The sequence below is a fragment of the Oenanthe melanoleuca genome, chromosome Z (genome assembly GCF_029582105.1).
Source record: "Oenanthe melanoleuca isolate GR-GAL-2019-014 chromosome Z, OMel1.0, whole genome shotgun sequence".
Classification (NCBI taxonomy): domain Eukaryota; kingdom Metazoa; phylum Chordata; class Aves; order Passeriformes; family Muscicapidae; genus Oenanthe; species Oenanthe melanoleuca.
In genome coordinates, this window is record NC_079362.1 from 76,372,282 (window position 1) to 76,388,885 (window position 16,604).

General features: G+C 45.9%; 1 protein-coding gene across 7 annotated transcripts in view; it reads left to right on the top strand.

Moving 5' to 3' along the window:
* Positions 1-16,604, top strand: part of NEDD4L (NEDD4 like E3 ubiquitin protein ligase) — an 86,499-nt gene that overhangs the window by 21,109 nt on the left and 48,786 nt on the right. For all 7 annotated transcript variants that reach the window (XM_056513403.1, XM_056513404.1, XM_056513405.1 and 4 more), the window contains exons 2-3: positions 1,091-1,164; positions 16,118-16,199. In XM_056513403.1, coding sequence (XP_056369378.1) covers positions 1,091-1,164; positions 16,118-16,199 — 156 coding nt within the window. The remainder of the gene's footprint in view (positions 1-1,090; positions 1,165-16,117; positions 16,200-16,604) is intronic.

The window sequence follows — 16,604 nt, forward strand, 5'->3', positions numbered from 1 at the left end:
CCAGGTTTTCAGGAAGGATTTGTGTCCCCAGTGTTGTTCCAGTGCAGCCAGTTCTCGGGCAGGACACGTGCCAGGGTGGGACCTGCCCTGCACACAGCTTCAGTGGGACTCCTGTTTCCTGATCCTGTGTCCTTCCAGAGACACGAGCTGGGCTGCCCAGGTAGGGCTTTACTTTGGAGCTGGTCCTGACCTTCCTCCCAGTCGGAAAATCTGTGCCAGGACAGCTGACAAAGCTGAGTCTGGCTTTCAGCTGCCTAAAGCAAACAGACCGGGAGGAACCTGTGGGAAAGTGTAATTGTTTTCTGACCGGGCTTCAAGGAACGGGGTGTCGAGTTACTGTAATTGAATCCAGTATCTTGCAGCTCTGGGAGGCTTATCAGAGCAGAAGGTATCACTGATATGGGGGACTGCAGAACCTGTTTCTGTAGAACACTTTCCAGGTTTCATTCTGCTGGCCTGTGTTGCTCAAACAGGGTGAAAAACCAGAAAGTAACAAAAGGCCATTTTTACAGATGTTCTCAGGGCTTCATGTAGTGAAGTGGTAACCTGAGCATCAGGCTGATGCTGCAGGGATGTGCCTCTGCAGGACTCACTGTTTGTCAGTGAATGGTGATTTGGAGCTCTCCACGTACACCAAGGTGGTGAGACAGGATTAAAAATGTAATTATAAGGAGTTTTTTTAACCCTCAATTTCTACACCACAGACACCTCTCATTACTAAAAGGTTATGAATAATTTCCCTTGTGTTTGAAGAGCTTTAGTGTCAATGCAGAATGGACTTGTGGCATGTGGATCACTTAGGATGTGAAACAGCCCCATTCAGCAAGTCTTCTACTTTTATTGCTATTATTGTTGCAGTATTATTGCTGTGATGTTATTACTGTTATCTACTCTTACTCTGTCTTTATTGAACTCTTAACAGCTCTGACTGGACTCAAATACTCCTCATGGCTGGAGTCAGATAAGCCTTCCAAGGGGAGGTTCTTTTCCAGATCCTGCCTAGGAGACACTCCTGCTGTCTGCTAACCTCGTGCTGCTCCTCAAATTTACCTCCAGCATAAGCGCTAAAGCCACTTTGTTTCTGTTGCAGGAGGAGTCTCGCATCCTCAGGGTGAAGGTGGTTTCTGGCATTGATCTGGCCAAGAAGGACATCTTTGGAGCCAGGTGGGTGTTGTGGAGCACGAGGCCTGCAGCCCTGCAGGCAGTAATTCTCTTGTTCTGCAGGTTAATTCTGCCTTGATTCGCTGCTCTCTTAAGCCTAAGCATGACAAAATGCTCTGCTGCAAATGTTCCAATCTACTTAGAAGGGTTTTATCAGTTTGAAATTAGTGGTATCCAATTTTAGCTTTTATTGAAGTGACTAATTTCTTAATGTATAAATGAGCTTCCCTGTGGGTTTTCCTGTATTTCTTTAATGGTGCTTACAAATTGTTCATTAACTTGTGTATCCAGCTTAAAACTACGTGAAAGCAGCAATTAAAAGGTTTTATCAACCCCAGTATTATGGGTGAAATTTGCAACAAGCATTCCTTTGGTAGCTGTGTGCAGAGTATGGTATGCCAAGGCTTTATTTTCTTACTCCAAATGTGTTGTTTTGAAGAACAGTCTTTGTTGCTGACCATAAGCAACATTAACTTTTATCTTTCAGATTGCTTGAAGCTAAATCCAAGTGTAATTTGTACTGAATCCTGTTGATTTGGCCCTTAACATATTTTAAGGAAATTTTTCAAGTCGGTAGGATTTCCATAAAAGCAGAGAGTTAAAAACGTATTCCCTGCATGTGCTTTTAAATCTTTAAAATGAGTTAATGTACAGTTGTTTGAAAACCCCTTGGTATTGCAGAGCTGCAGCTCCTGTGCCTCTGTGTGGTGCAGCTGTGCAGAGTTTCAAACTGGGCAGAGCAGTTACTGTGCTCCTGCCTAGCTGAGGAAGATTAACTAGGAGGCATACATTGTGTTTTGCATCTCAGTGGGTTGTCCTGACCCTTTTTAATCAGCCTCACCATTATAACACACTGCCTGTGGGCTTGCAGAGTCTGCAAGCCATTTCCTTCTTGATAAAATCTAAGCTAAGTCTCCTACTGGTGTAGAGCCCTGAAGAAACTTGTACTTTTCTTCTGGAGATGGGAACAGGAAAGAAATCTCAGTGCTCTTGAGTTTGCTTTTCTGGGATTCTTTTTGACTTAGGAAATCATTTTAATAGCAAGTAAGGGCACTCAGGGAGAACCACCTTGCTCTCCACAGCACCCTGACAGGAAGGTGCTGCCAGGTGGGGTCGGGCTCTGCTTCCAGAGCCAGGGGCAGGACGAGAGGAAAGGGCCTCAGGTTGTGCCAGAGGGGGTTTAGGTTGGGCATTAGGGAAAATGTGTTTCCCAAAAGGCTGCCCAGCCCTGGAGGGATTTAAAAACCATTTAGAGGCAGCACCTGGGGACATGGATTTGTGCTGGGCTCAATGATCTTAGAGGGTTTTCCCAACCTCATAGCTTCCTATGATTCCCCTAATAGTTCAGAAATGATGGAATGGGGTTGCAGTGACACAAAGTAACTGGAATGTAGAGTGGGTTAGTAACTGTGAGCACCTGAGGTGATGGTTAAGTGCAGGGCATTTCATCCTCATGGGAGCAGTGGAGGTGGGCATAAGAGGCTGGTTAGTGTAGGTGTAAGTGGGGCCTGTAACCTTTATATTTTATATATTTTTTTATATTTTGCCCTGTAAAATTACAAGTCTGTGATACGTGCTGATGGTGAACAGATACTGCAGGCTGGGATTTTGTGAATTTAGTATTGGCTTGCATGTGTGAGTGTTTAATTTCCTTCCAACTTCTTAATTGAAGTGTGTTAATAAATCTCATACAAGAATCCAAGTGCTGGCTGAACTCAGGCTGTGTGCATCCTGTAAAGGTGCAGCTGATGGGGTACCTTAGTTACTGTATATTTGCCTTCTAAATCATGAAGTGGAAATTGTGGCTGTATGGGAGTTGAAAATGTAAAGTGCTTTTCAGTTAAAATGGCTAATGTTTTTCATTGTTGGGGAGCTGTGCTTCTAATGGCATAGGGGTTTGTTATGGGTTTGTTGCTTTTACCTGCTCTTTGTGAAAAGCACTTTTCTGGTCTGATTTCATGTGTCCAGGATCCATGGGGGAGGCTGCTGGTAGGATTCTAAGTCATGCTACATACCCCTGTTGTGGGCAAGGCTGCTTGAAATGTGCCAGAATTCTTTAATTCATGTGTGTCCTGTCAGTGTGGTTCATGGTGGGAGGAGAGCACTTGTGGCTGTGGCTTTGCAGGTGACAAAGGTGGCAGGTGTTTACCTTGTGCCTATTCTTTGAAGTCCTCTATCACTGTTTCTAGTCCACTTTGAGTTAGGCTATATCTGGTTTTAACTACTGCAAAAAGTGTGGTGACAGCTGTGCCCCTGGAGCTGTCTCCTCCAGCACTGTTCTGCCTTGCAAGTGGATTGGCTCACAGCCTGTTCCCCTGATGAGCAGAGACAAATCCATTGAAGGCATTGCTTTCATAAATTATTCAAACCATTAAAAAATAACAGTCTGGCTCCTGAATGCCTCTTCAGCACTTGCATGTGTGCCAGAGGAGAGTGCTGTGTGCCTCCTGGCCCCGGGAGGCCCTGAGGTGGAGCAGAGCTGTGACCGAATTCCCAGAGCCACCTGACTAGAGGGCAGTTGCTCAAGTGGGAGAGAGTTCATACTTTGCTTTTTTCTTTTTCTAGCTGATTGGCAATGGAAGTTTTTCCAGTGCAGTGGAAATGAATATCAGCAGTGTGGGAAGGGAAAGAAAGCAGCTGAGAGCTTCCTCTGGTCCTGCCCTAGCTGGACTTGGGAATGCAAAAGCAGCATCTGCCCTGCTCAGCGAGCACACGTGGTGTCCCTGTGGGAAAGGACTGGTGTGAGCTGTGGGCAGGCAGGGGTGAAACGCTGCTCAGCAGAAATGTGCTGGGCAATCAGTGGCTTTATCAGTGAGACCTTGGGTCGCTGCTCACAGTCTGTGCGGGGGGCTCCGGGTGCCCCCGGGTATCGGGGGTGTGATCTCTCGCCGGGGCAGCAGAGGGCACCAGAGGGTTTCTGCAGCTTCCACCGGCACCCGGCGGCTCTCCAGCAAATCAGCTCGCAGCTTCTTCCCCAAAATTAGCAGGATTTACCCGGTTTTGCATGCTCTGGTCTTTAGGATGCACTGGGTATATGTTTCAGGAGCTGCAAATGGAGAAATACTGCTTATTCCAGGATGTGGTCCTGCTGCTTAACAAGAGGACTTGGTAATAATTCCTGACAGTTATAATGTCCTAGTAAAAAATAATTCTCATCAGATAATTGCTCAATGGAAAATTTTCTTTGTACCAATACAGAAACACACAATGTTTCTTGTTACTTGAAGAAAGGAATCTTCTATATTCAGCTCCTCAGCTTTCCTACCTGCCTGCTATCTGCTGTGATCTATGAGTTACCTGAATCTGGTATCTTTAGAAGAAAAATAGGGCATGTCAATAAAATCATCTAAAGAAGCCTTTTGATCTTAAATATTTAAGGCAGAACTGCTGTGCTGAGCTTTTCTCTTCCTGAAGTCAGGTGTCATGGAGTTCTCTGGCTCCTTCTCCACCCCCGCTGGATTTTGGAACTTGTTAAGATATTTTGAGAGTGTGAAATGGCATAGGAAGATCTATGCATACATCAGCCCCTCAGCTTCAGGGCTGATGTATGCATATTCTGTTAGAGCATTCATTTAACCTTTGCAAAAAAAAAATGGCCTGAGGGAGGAAAAAACCCCATATTTACACTTCCATCTGTTTTGGAAGATTAAAATATCCTTTCTGCTCTGGGAGACTTCCAAGAGAGCAAGAATACAAAAGGAATCCATCTTGGTACCCTTTATTAGAACATAGCATGGTGAAGGAAGGTGGAGACACTGGAGGTGGGGTTTGAGGTACAATTTTTAACTCCTTTTTTCACCCACGGGCACTATTTCGTGGCTGTCTGTGATGTGAGTCATTATCTCTGGCAGCTCTTTGGTGAAGCCTTGCTACATTTCTTGTAGAGTCAGAAGTGTGAGCCTCTCTCTGAAACAAAACCCTAGCAGGGAAATGGGAGGTCTGTAAAGTGACTCTGGGATTTGGTATGGAGGAGTGAGATTTGGGACGCTCAGGCACAATGGACTGCAAGTTTGGCTTGTGAAGGGTAAGGTAAGGTTTTGTTTTCTTTTCAGAAGCTGATGTTCCTTTATCCTTGTGTGATTGGACACTTTGTGCTTTGCTTTAGTCATAGGACATGAGACTTGTATGACAGTGAGGTCAAAATCCTGTTTCTCTTTGAGAAAAACTTAATGGATTCTAGTACAGGCAGAAAGGTGCAACCCAGAAGGCTCATGCTAAAATAAAACCAGGGAACAAACACAACCAGTGTGCTCTGGAGCATTCCTTGCCCTTAATTGCTGTGTATTCTTATTGTACTTCTCCCTTCTGACTGTGCAGGAATGGAGAAAGTCACCAGGGGAATGGTTGTTGGGATAAAATGATAGTGGCTGTAAGAGCTTCTGCCTTAGAACATTGTTTTTACTGCTCTCCATAGAACTTGGTTAGAAGTATCTCCTTATAGTTCTAATCTTTAATGAGGCACATTTTGGCAGTTTGTTTCCCTCATCTCTTTGAATCTAAAAGTGACTAAGCAAAACACTGGAATTTTAAAAAAAAAGTTTCTCTAAGTGTGTTTAAGTGATTCTGAAAAACATTTTCAGGTTCTTAGAATTTCCTCTTGTCAAGCATAACCTTTCCAGCCCTGATGTGAACTGCTATCCAAGGGACTCTCATAATTTTGTGGAGACTCCTTGAGATGGATGTTTTATTAGGATGGTGTATGTTACTGATATGAATTTGTACATGGTGTTTTGGAGGCATGCTGTCTGTAGGACTCCTTGGGATGGATGTTTTAGTAGGATGGTGTATGTTACTGATGTGAATTTGTACATGGTGTTTTGGAGGCATGCTGTGTCTGTAGGACTCCTTGGGATGGGTGTTTTTGAGGAGGGTGTATGTTACTGATGTGAATTTGTACATGGTGTTTTGGAGGCATGCTGTGTCTGTAGGACTCCTTGGGATGGGTGTTTTATTAGGATGGTGTATGTTACTGATGTGAATTTGTACATGGTGTTTTGGAGGCATGCTGTGTCTGTAGGACTCCTTGGGATGGGTGTTTTATTAGGATGGTGTATGTTACTGATGTGAATTTGTACATGGTGTTTTGGAGGCATGCTGTGTCTGTAGGACTCCTTGGGATGGGTGTTTTTGAGGCTGGTGTATGTTACTGATGTGAATTTGTACATGGTGTTTTGGAGGCATGCTGTGTCTGTAGGACTCCTTGGGATGGGTGTTTTATTAGGATGGTGTATGTTACTGATATGAATTTGTACATGGTGTTTTGGAGGCATGCTGTCTGTAGGACTCCTTGGGATGGATGTTTTAGTAGGATGGTGTATGTTACTGATGTGAATTTGTACATGGTGTTTTGGAGGCATGCTGTGTCTGTAGGACTCCTTGGGATGGGTGTTTTTGAGGAGGGTGTATGTTACTGATGTGAATTTGTACATGGTGTTTTGGAGGCATGCTGTGTCTGTAGGACTCCTTGGGATGGGTGTTTTATTAGGATGGTGTATGTTACTGATGTGAATTTGTACATGGTGTTTTGGAGGCATGCTGTGTCTGTAGGACTCCTTGGGATGGGTGTTTTATTAGGATGGTGTATGTTACTGATGTGAATTTGTACATGGTGTTTTGGAGGCATGCTGTGTCTGTAGGACTCCTTGGGATGGGTGTTTTTGAGGCTGGTGTATGTTACTGATGTGAATTTGTACATGGTGTTTTGGAGGCATGCTGTGTCTGTAGGACTCCTTGGGATGGGTGTTTTATTAGGATGGTGTATGTTACTGATATGAATTTGTACATGGTGTTTTGGAGGCATGCTGTCTGTAGGACTCCTTGGGATGGATGTTTTAGTAGGATGGTGTATGTTACTGATGTGAATTTGTACATGGTGTTTTGGAGGCATGCTGTGTCTGTAGGACTCCTTGGGATGGGTGTTTTATTAGGATGGTGTATGTTACTGATGTGAATTTGTACATGGTGTTTTGGAGGCATGCTGTGTCTGTAGGACTCCTTGGGATGGGTGTTTTTGAGGCTGGTGTATGTTACTGATGTGAATTTGTACATGGTGTTTTGGAGGCATGCTGTGTCTGTAGGACTCCTTGGGATGGGTGTTTTATTAGGATGGTGTATGTTACTGATATGAATTTGTACATGGTGTTTTGGAGGCATGCTGTCTGTAGGACTCCTTGGGATGGGTGTTTTATTAGGATGGTGTATGTTACTGATGTGAATTTGTACATGGTGTTTTGGAGGCATGCTGTGTCTGTAGGACTCCTTGGGATGGGTGTTTTTGAGGCTGGTGTATGTTACTGATGTGAATTTGTACATGCTGGTTTGGAGGCATGCTGTCTGTAAGAGCTCTGTATTTCCCCCAGCACAGCCTGCAGATTTCCCAGAGTCTGTGCAGAGCAGCTCAGTTCCTGCAGCACCCAGTACCTGAGCACATCTGCCTCTGCACCACGGGTGGGTGACCCAAACCAGACAAAGCCAGAGCTTCAGCCGTCCCAGTGCCCATGGGAGGAGGGACCTGAGGTCTTGTGCTGCTCTGAAATCTGCAGGGGTCGTTCTGGGGACTGTTGGAACATCCAGCTTGTCTGGGTCAGGAGTGCAGGGAGGCACGTGCCTGCAGGGCTCAGTGAGGATGTTGTTCCGTGTGTACCTGCCCTGGGCAGAGTGCAGGGTGGAGTGAGGGGGTGGGAAAAGGGGATGGGTGAACATGAACTGATAGCCAAATAGTGCTTCTCTCAAGAGCAGGAGAAGAATCAGACTGGGATGTGCTTGGAGGAAGAGGCTGCTCTGCCCTCACGTTGGTGTTTGCTGGTATTTCTGTAGCCACAATTACAGGAGCTCTTGATCAGCTCTTTCTCATATGTGAGGCAGAAGTGGCAGCACGAGGGGAATGGTTCTGTGTTTCTTACAGAAGCAAAATTATCTTGTGCAAGACTGTTCCAAAGAGAACCAGTCGGGCTATTTTGAAATGCAGAGTTTGCCTGCATGTGACAAGCCTGGCATTCATGCACTTGCATAACAAGTGTTGCTAAATTTTATATGTGGGGAGGCGGTTTCAGCTTTTAAAATAAAAATAGAGCCATGTAGGCCTTAGGAGTTCCATTGTTCTTTCACGTGTGCCTGTGCTCTCCACCCCCTTCTTTTGCAGCTTAAAATAAGTAAATAATACATCATGGCACTGGCAGAAGGTAGTTTGAGACTTGTTTTCAGAATTGTTTCAAAAGTATAGAGCAGATGTGATTCCATCAAATGAACAAATGGGACACTGCTCCTGAGTCCCAGTTTCAGAGTGTTCCAAAGTAATGCAATTTTTAAAGGAGGCTGATCTTCCTTGAGATTTTTTGCTGGAGTTTTGAAGTCATCAGAGCTTTTGTTGTCCTTCAGAAGAAGAGCTGGAAGCTTGCCTTTTCATGCTGAGATTGAAACAAAGAATGATAATTATATATCTACAGTTGCTTGAGCTTTAGGAAAATGACAAATCTGCAAGTTGGCAAAACCATGGAAAATAGCTAATTCTGCATGTCTGGGGGATTCCAGAGGTCAGGAAAAGGATTTCTTAAGCCTCAGATTGTTTTGTTTGTTGTTCTGCCAAACTGTCTTTGCATTAACTTGTGATTATGATTAACATAACTTCCATTATTAGCATCATTTTCTTAGCATTCTTTTTTATTCTCCAGGGAACTGTTATCAGCTTCAAGGTTCTCCTGATCTTGGCAGGTGCTGGTGTCCTCTTTTGGCCAGTCATCATGAGATTTGGTGCTTTTAATAATTTTTGATTTTGTAGCAAGGAGCATTTTAGGTGTTCACAAACCAGCTCCCTTACATCCCCAGTCGCTGGCAGGATGGTGACTGGGCTCATTTCTCTTGTAAGTACTACTTGGTCCTTTGGAATTGCCCTTTGTTGCCTTGAGTAGGTTTATTATGCCCTGCAGCTGCACTTGGGTCACCTCTTGAGCACTGTTTGAGTGCTCCTCCTTTTATTCAGTCCATTTCAGGGTGAGAATATCTGGCAGGTACAGCTCCAGACTGATTGGAATCTGCTTTCTGCGCTCAGAAGTTGGAATCAAAGAGCCATAGACTATGATGGGTTGGACAGGAGCCAGCAGGGTCACCGAGTCCCAGCTCCTGGCCGTGCAAAGAGCATCCCAAGAACCTCACCATGTGCCTGAGAGCATTGTCCAAACTCACCTGACTGATGTGCTGGGGCTTTTTTATGCTCTCAGCAGTGTCTCATTTATTATTGTCTACTGTCACCTGGATCATCGGGGTTTCCTTGCTTTAACCCATCTGCAGACACGGCTGTGAGACAGGAATTGGTATTTTACTGCTTGTCTTTGTGTCTATTTAATTCCAATTTATGGTTAGGTTTTCCAGTGACTTTAGTGGTGTTCCATTTTTTGCAAGTTTTTCTCAATTTTACTGATTTTCATGTTTTTATCTAATAGATCTTCTATGTTGGTACTGATTTTCCCTTGCAAAGATAGCGCATTTATCAGTTATACTTGCTGCTAGCTGGGTTTTCAGGGTGCAATTAACCACTGTAAAGTTCCCTCAGTGTTTCTACTGCTGCTTTGACGTGTAGTGTCTGTTCTCTGGGATCCCAGTTATTTTGTTTTGCTGCGGTAGTTGTGTTCCTAATTGGGGTTCTGCCTTCTTCCATTCTTTGCCCATTTTGTGCTTCCTTCCCCAGTTAGTTCCGTTACAATGTGTGCGCCCCAGGAAGTCTCAGCTGGTCTGTGTTATGTTCCTCTGTAGCTGGTTTCATTTTCCCAGTAGCTGTTTGGAGCCCAGGAGCGCTGGTTGTGTTACCTGCAGAGCAGGATGCAGCAGCTGGGGCTCACGCTGCGGCACTTTGAGATTACACTGCTTGTTCGGCTGTTGGGATCGGAGCCTGAGTCCAAGTAAGGACTTTGTTAAAAGCTTTACAGTGCCTTTTTATTTATTGACACACAGGCATAAGAGTTTTAATATAAATCAGGTGCGTTCTAGTCACTGAGAGCTTGTGGAAGTGCACTGTGAAGAGGTGTCTGACTGTAGGGCTGTGTGTCTGACCGTACGCGGTTTCATATTTTCCGAACGCGGTTTCCCGGTTTTACCGTACGCAGTTTCGCGACTGACCGTATGCGGTTTCATGTTCTTTTTTTTACTGTACACGGTTTTGCAGATTTACCGTACGCAGTTTCCCGGGTTTTTTATTTATTTTTTTACTGTACGCGGATTCGCGATTTTCCGTACGCGGTTTTACTGTACGCGGATTCGCGATTTTCCGTACGCGGTTTTACTATACGCAGATTCACAGGGGGTTTTTTATTTATTTTTTTTTACCGTACGCGGATTCGCGGTTTGACCGTACGCAGATTTGCGGTTTTACTGTACGCGGACTTGCGATTTTCCGTTCGCGGTTTTTCCGTACACGGATTTGCAATTTTCCGTACTGATCAATGTCTAACAATAATAATACAAATATCTAATATTAGACAAATATCTAATAACAAATTCAGACTAAAAAACATAAACATAATAATAGTAAACACTTAACAAGAACAATATTTTACATAATCAAATATTATATAAAGAAGAGCAGCAATTAAACGTAGAATAGAAACATAGACAAGGAATCACCCGAAATACACCATCATTTACATTTGTCTTTGTTGTCAAAAATTGTTCAGGAGCATAGCCCTTCTTAATTCTGAAGTAATTAATATATCAGGAGAGCATTAGATGTTTATCAAAACATCTTTTCTTTTAGACTTCTGCATCCCAGTCTGCTGCACCGGGCAACTACAAACTGCTAGAAAATTAGATATTTGATCTTTTCATTCCAGGCACAGAAAAGGAATCACCTGAAATGGGTGATTGCCAATGGGTGATTGAGATGCAGAAGATATGTTCCAATAAACATCCAATGCTCTGCTTGCCACAAGCTGCAGCTGCAGCTGAGGTGTCTCCCCTGGGACCCGCTCGTGAGACAGAGAGCTTCCACCAGACAGCACCCCAGATGGGACCCAGAGCTGCTGCAAACACCAGCAGGTTCAGGTGCTCACCTCAAACATACATCCACATCTACAGCACAGAAACAGCTTGCAAACTGCAGGATCTAATGTTTATCAGCTTCACTGCAGCTAATTTAGTCTGCCTGGGTGAGTGAAAGCAGCACAGCAGCTCTAACAGAGGCTCACTGTCCTTCATGTACCAGTGGCCTTTCTCCACTTCAGTAAGTTAGAACTCACAATAAAGTCTTTCAGAAACTGGCAAATTTCACAGTGATACCTACAGATTATGGCAGCAACTTGTGCAAGAACAGTAAACAATATTTGACAGGTATTCTTTAACCAAGAAATCTATATATTATAGTTCTAAATTTAAATATAAAATAGAATTATTTAATTACATATTGGGGATTAAGTCCCAGAGTTCGTGGATGAGTTAGCCAGTCAATGTCACCCACCAGGTTCCAGTTGTTACTGTTTTGTTTTTGCTGAGCCCAGACGACTCGAAATCTCTCTCGATACCAGGGTAACTCTGGAAGCAGGGGCGAAGGAGACCTTGGGACAGGCTTCGATGATGGCCCGGCTGGTGACTCGCACACAGACCCAGCAGTGGGTAGTGCAGAGCTGCTAACCGGCCAGCGCGCACGGGCAGGCGCTGCAGCCTCCACCCGCACGGAGGTGGGCACGGGCCCGCAGAGCGCGGGACATCCGCGGCAGTCGCGCACCCGCAGCGCGTTGGGGTTGCTGCGGAGCCGCAGCCGCGCAGCTCCGACAGCAGCACGCCCCGCTGCAGCAGCTTTAGCTCCCTGTCTTGGGCGCCGCTTAACCTGCACAGCGGCGGCCCGGGGCCGGGCTCGGCGGGGCGCGGGGCACCGCTCGGGGCCGCTTCTTTCTTGGGGACTCGGAAGCCGAATTTCTTCTTCGGCGGCAGCTGCTGCTGTTTCACGCCCTGTTGCCGCCCCGCTTCTCTTTCCCCTTTGCGGGGCTGCGGGAGGAGGGGCCGTGCCCAGCGCAGCTGGGACCGATTCTGCTTTCATGGCAGGCGCCACCAGGTCCAAATCTGCTTTCTCTGCTTCCTCTGGATTTTTACATAAACTACCGAAAGTTGGCTCCTTCTTTTTACTCTTTAGGACTAATATATGCTCTTTCTCCTTTTCCCGGTCCAGCTCACATGCTAATATCAGGAAAAGCCGGGCATATTTTAGCTCTTCAAAAAAATTTATCTCTATGTATTTGGGATATTAAACTTTTTTAAATTTTCGATTTAAACTTCCAAACTTAGGCCAGATTTCTCCATTATCTAATTCATACACTGGCCAGATTTTTTCCAAGAGTCTAATAAGTTTAGGTTTTGAAAGCTTGGACCCCTCTCCAATCAGATTTGCCCAGCTTTTCAATATTAGCCCCAAAGGGCTATCTCTTGGAATACTATTATTATCAGATTCAGAAGAGGATGTGCAACCCAATCTGATATCCTGAAATATACAGCAAAGCACAAAACAAACAGTCGGGATTTGAAACCATGACCCTCTGAGCCACAGCACAGACACTAATTACCTGCACCACTCTTGGCTTCAAGCCGAGAGCACTGCAATTCAAACCTGCTCTTATGAAGGCAGTCCTTCTTACAGATAAAGAGCAGAATTGTTGTGCTGAGGTTCTCCAAAACAAATTCACACTTTACAAAATTACAAATTACAAATCCTATTAGCAGCTAACCCAGATGCTAAACTAACAGAATACCTTTTATTCCGTCACTCACACATCTCTGTTCCCAGGGTTCTTGGCTCTGATATCTCTGGACCTCCGCTGGGCCTTTCCAGAGCTGCCGGCCTCGGTCCAGGGATTTTTCCAGATGCCTCCTCTCCTGCCTGGCTCGCCAAAAACTGTTGCCTTTAGGAGCTGGAACAGAGATCACACAGAGTTAGGGGAAATAAATAGGTATTTATTGAGAGGCCTTCAAAGGCCACACCCTGGCAGCAACAGTGCCACAGCATGGCCCCTGCCCTGCCCAAGTGGCTCCAAGGTGGATGCAAAAGAGAGCTTGGTCACTTGATTTTACATTTTTATAAACTTCAGTCCATTTACATACAGGAGTCAGCCATCCAATTAATAGTCTCAAATTGTAAGGTGTCCTCCTCCCCTTCTCCTGGCTGGCCTGCCCTCCTCTTCTCACGTTGTTTATACTTTGGGCCTGGAGTCTGAGGAGACTGCCCTTGAGTCCATAGCTGGTATTGGACTGTTTCACCTTTATCACCCTAAAGCACAACGGAGATCATGCCCAAGCAGAACAGAAAACTCGGATCTAAGGCATCAGTACGTGGGTGTGTCTGACTGTGTGGGTGTGTGTCTGACTGTGTGGGTGTGTGTCTGACCGTGTGGGTGTGTGTGTCTGACCGTGTGGGTGTGTGTGTCTGACCGTGTGGGTGTGTGTGTCTGACCCTATGCATGTGTGTCTGACTGTGTGGGTGTGTGTGTCTGACTGTGTGGGTGTGTGTGTCTGACCGTGTGCGTGTGTGTGTCTGACCGTGTGGGTGTGTGTGTCTGACCGTGTGTGTGTCTGACCGTGTGGGTGTGTGTGTGACCGTGTGGGTGTGTGTGTCTGACTGTGTGGGTGTGTGTGTGACCCTATACATGTGTGTCTGACCATGTGGGTGTGTGTCTGACCGTGTGTGTGTCTGACCGTATGGGTGTGTGTGTGACCCTATACATGTGTGTCTGACCGTGTGGGTGTCTGACCGTGTGGGTGTCTGACCGTGTGGGTGTCTGACCGTGTGGGTGTCTGACCGTGTGGGTGTCTGACCGTGTGGGTGTGTGTGTCTGACCGTGTGGGTGTGTGTGTGACCCTATACATGTGTGTCTGACCGGGTGTGTGTCTGACCGTGTGTGTGTCTGACTGTGTGGGTGTGTGTGTGACTGTGTGGGTGTGTGTGTCTGACTGTGTGGGTGTGTGTGTCTGACTGTGTGGGTGTGTGTGTCTGACCCTATGCATGTGTGTCTGACTGTGTGGGTGTGTGTGTCTGACCCTATGCATGTGTGTCTGACCCTATGCATGTGTGTCTGACCGTGTGGGTGTGTGTGTCTGACCGTGTGGGTGTGTGTCTGACCCTATGCATGTGTGTCTGACTGTGTGGGTGTGTGTGTCTGACTGTGTGGGTGTGTGTGTCTGACCGTGTGGGTGTGTGTGTCTGACTGTGTGGGTGTGTGACCCTATACACGTGTGTCTGACCATGTGGGTGTGTGTGTCTGACTGTGTGGGTGTGTGTCTGACTGTGTGGGTGTGTGTCTGACCCTATGCATGTGTGTCTGACCATGTGGGTGTGTGTGTCTGACCATGTGGGTGTGTGTGTCTGACCGTGTGGGTGTGTGTGTGACCCTATGCATGTATGTCTGACTGTGTGGGTGTGTGTCTGACTGTGTGGGTGTGTGTCTGACTGTGTGGGTGTGTGTGTGACCCTATACATGTGTGTCTGACCATGTGGGTGTGTGTCTGACCGTGTGTGTGTCTGACCGTGTGTGTGTCTGACCGTGTGTGTGTCTGACCGTGTGGGTGTGTGTGTGACCGTGTGGGTGTGTGTGTCTGACTGTGTGGGTGTGTGTGTCTGACTGTGTGGGTGTGTGTCTGACTGTGTGGGTGTGTGTCTGACCCTATGCATGTGTGTCTGTGTGGGTGTGTGTCTGACTGTGTGGGTGTGTGTCTGACCGTGTGGGTGTGTGTCTGACTGTGTGGGTGTGTGTCTGACCCTATGCATGTGTGTCTGACTGTGTGGGTGACCCCTGCACTCCTCATGGCCCGTTGCCTCCAGCTGGAGCCCTCCTGTGCAGTGTTTCTGTGCAGAGCTGTTCTGGGGCAGCCCTTGTGCAGAGCACGTGGCTCAGTGCAGGCTGCCTGAGACAGCTCCACTGGGGTGGTGTCAGCTTTCCTTGGGCTCCAGTCTCCCTCCAGCTACGTGGTTGTTCTAAGTAAACAAATGCATGTAAGTAAACAGTCTCAAATATCCAGTTATTTGGGTAAACTCCAGCTTCACCTTCAGCACCAAGAGCTTGGCTGCACTGCTCAGTCTGACTCACTCTGTCCTGCTTTTAGAGCAGGCAGGGATGGCAGTAATCCACTCAGTAAAGGCAGATTACCTTACTGAAACTGGTAACAAACTTAATTATTCTCTAGTTTTTAAAAATAGAAATAGATTTTAAAAATAGTCTGTGCCACCTTCACAGTTTTCATTTTCTGTAGACTGGTTCATCCAGGGTATTTTAGCACTAAAAAGTTGTAGTATTTCTAAGGGTTCCTGAAAACGGCATTGCCCAGGTATGAATTGGTAACCTAAATCTGGGAGGATACCTGTAAATATTAGCATGGTACATCAAGCAATTCAAAGCAGCATCAGCATTTCTTTATAATCACAGTGATGCTTTGCTTTCTTCTAAACATTGGTTCTTAATTCTGAACATAACTGCAGTTTAAGTAGATGCATTTGTGTGCATCTACTGATAGGAATAATCAGTCCAACAAGATGTCTTGTTTATTCTTGTTTCCACCTTTGTGGCATTTTATATTTGATACATGGAGCAGCCAGTGTAGTAAACATGCAAGTCCTGATTGTTCTGTAGTGGTGCTGTCACAAAATAGTTCCTTAAATTTAAAAGTACCAGCATTTGAATGACTTGCTCGGTAAGTCTGAGTGTCTGGTGGTATTGAGAGTGCCTCTTGTTGATGCTTTCAAGAAATCATCATCCAGCTGAGTGTGCTGCAGCCTTGAGAGGGAAGCACCAGAGCAGGTCAGGGTCCTGGTTTTACTCAAGCACCCATTCCCTCCCTTCAGGCAGAGGCTGTGCTCCAGTTCCTCTTCCTGGCATTGTACCTGTGTGAAGTCCATCTGTTCCTGCAGGATGCTCTTTGTCCCAGTCTAGAGCTCCCTTCTGCAGTGTGTACAATTGCAGGCCATTAAATCTGATGTTTTCTTTTGCAGTGACCCATATGTGAAACTTTCCTTGTATGTAGCAGATGAGAACAGAGAACTTGCCCTTGTGCAGACAAAAACCATCAAAAAGGTACGTGTATACTCTTTCATTCCAGTTTGACTCTTGGCTCAGTTGGAGTCCTTTATGTGTGCAGCACTCGCCTGTTTTAGGATGTAGCTCTTTTTGAGGTTGAGTTTTTGTTATTGTTTCCCTGCTCGTGTCCTGTTTGGAGCTATTGCTGCAATTCCTTCTTTGCTGGAGCTCAGATGTTTGCACTTTCTGACTTGGCCCACTAAGAGTGGGACCTGTAAAGGTGGAAGGAATTTCTGTGAGTTGCCAAGCCTTTGCCAAAGGCTCTGCTGCCTCGTCCATCAGATGTCCCTGAGCTCTGTGGCTAAGCAGCATTCAGAATTAGTGGGCTGTCAGTGGGCAGCAGTGCCCTCAGAACCAGTGTGAAGCCAGCTCTTTCTTTGGTCAATTGTGTGTGCCCTCTCT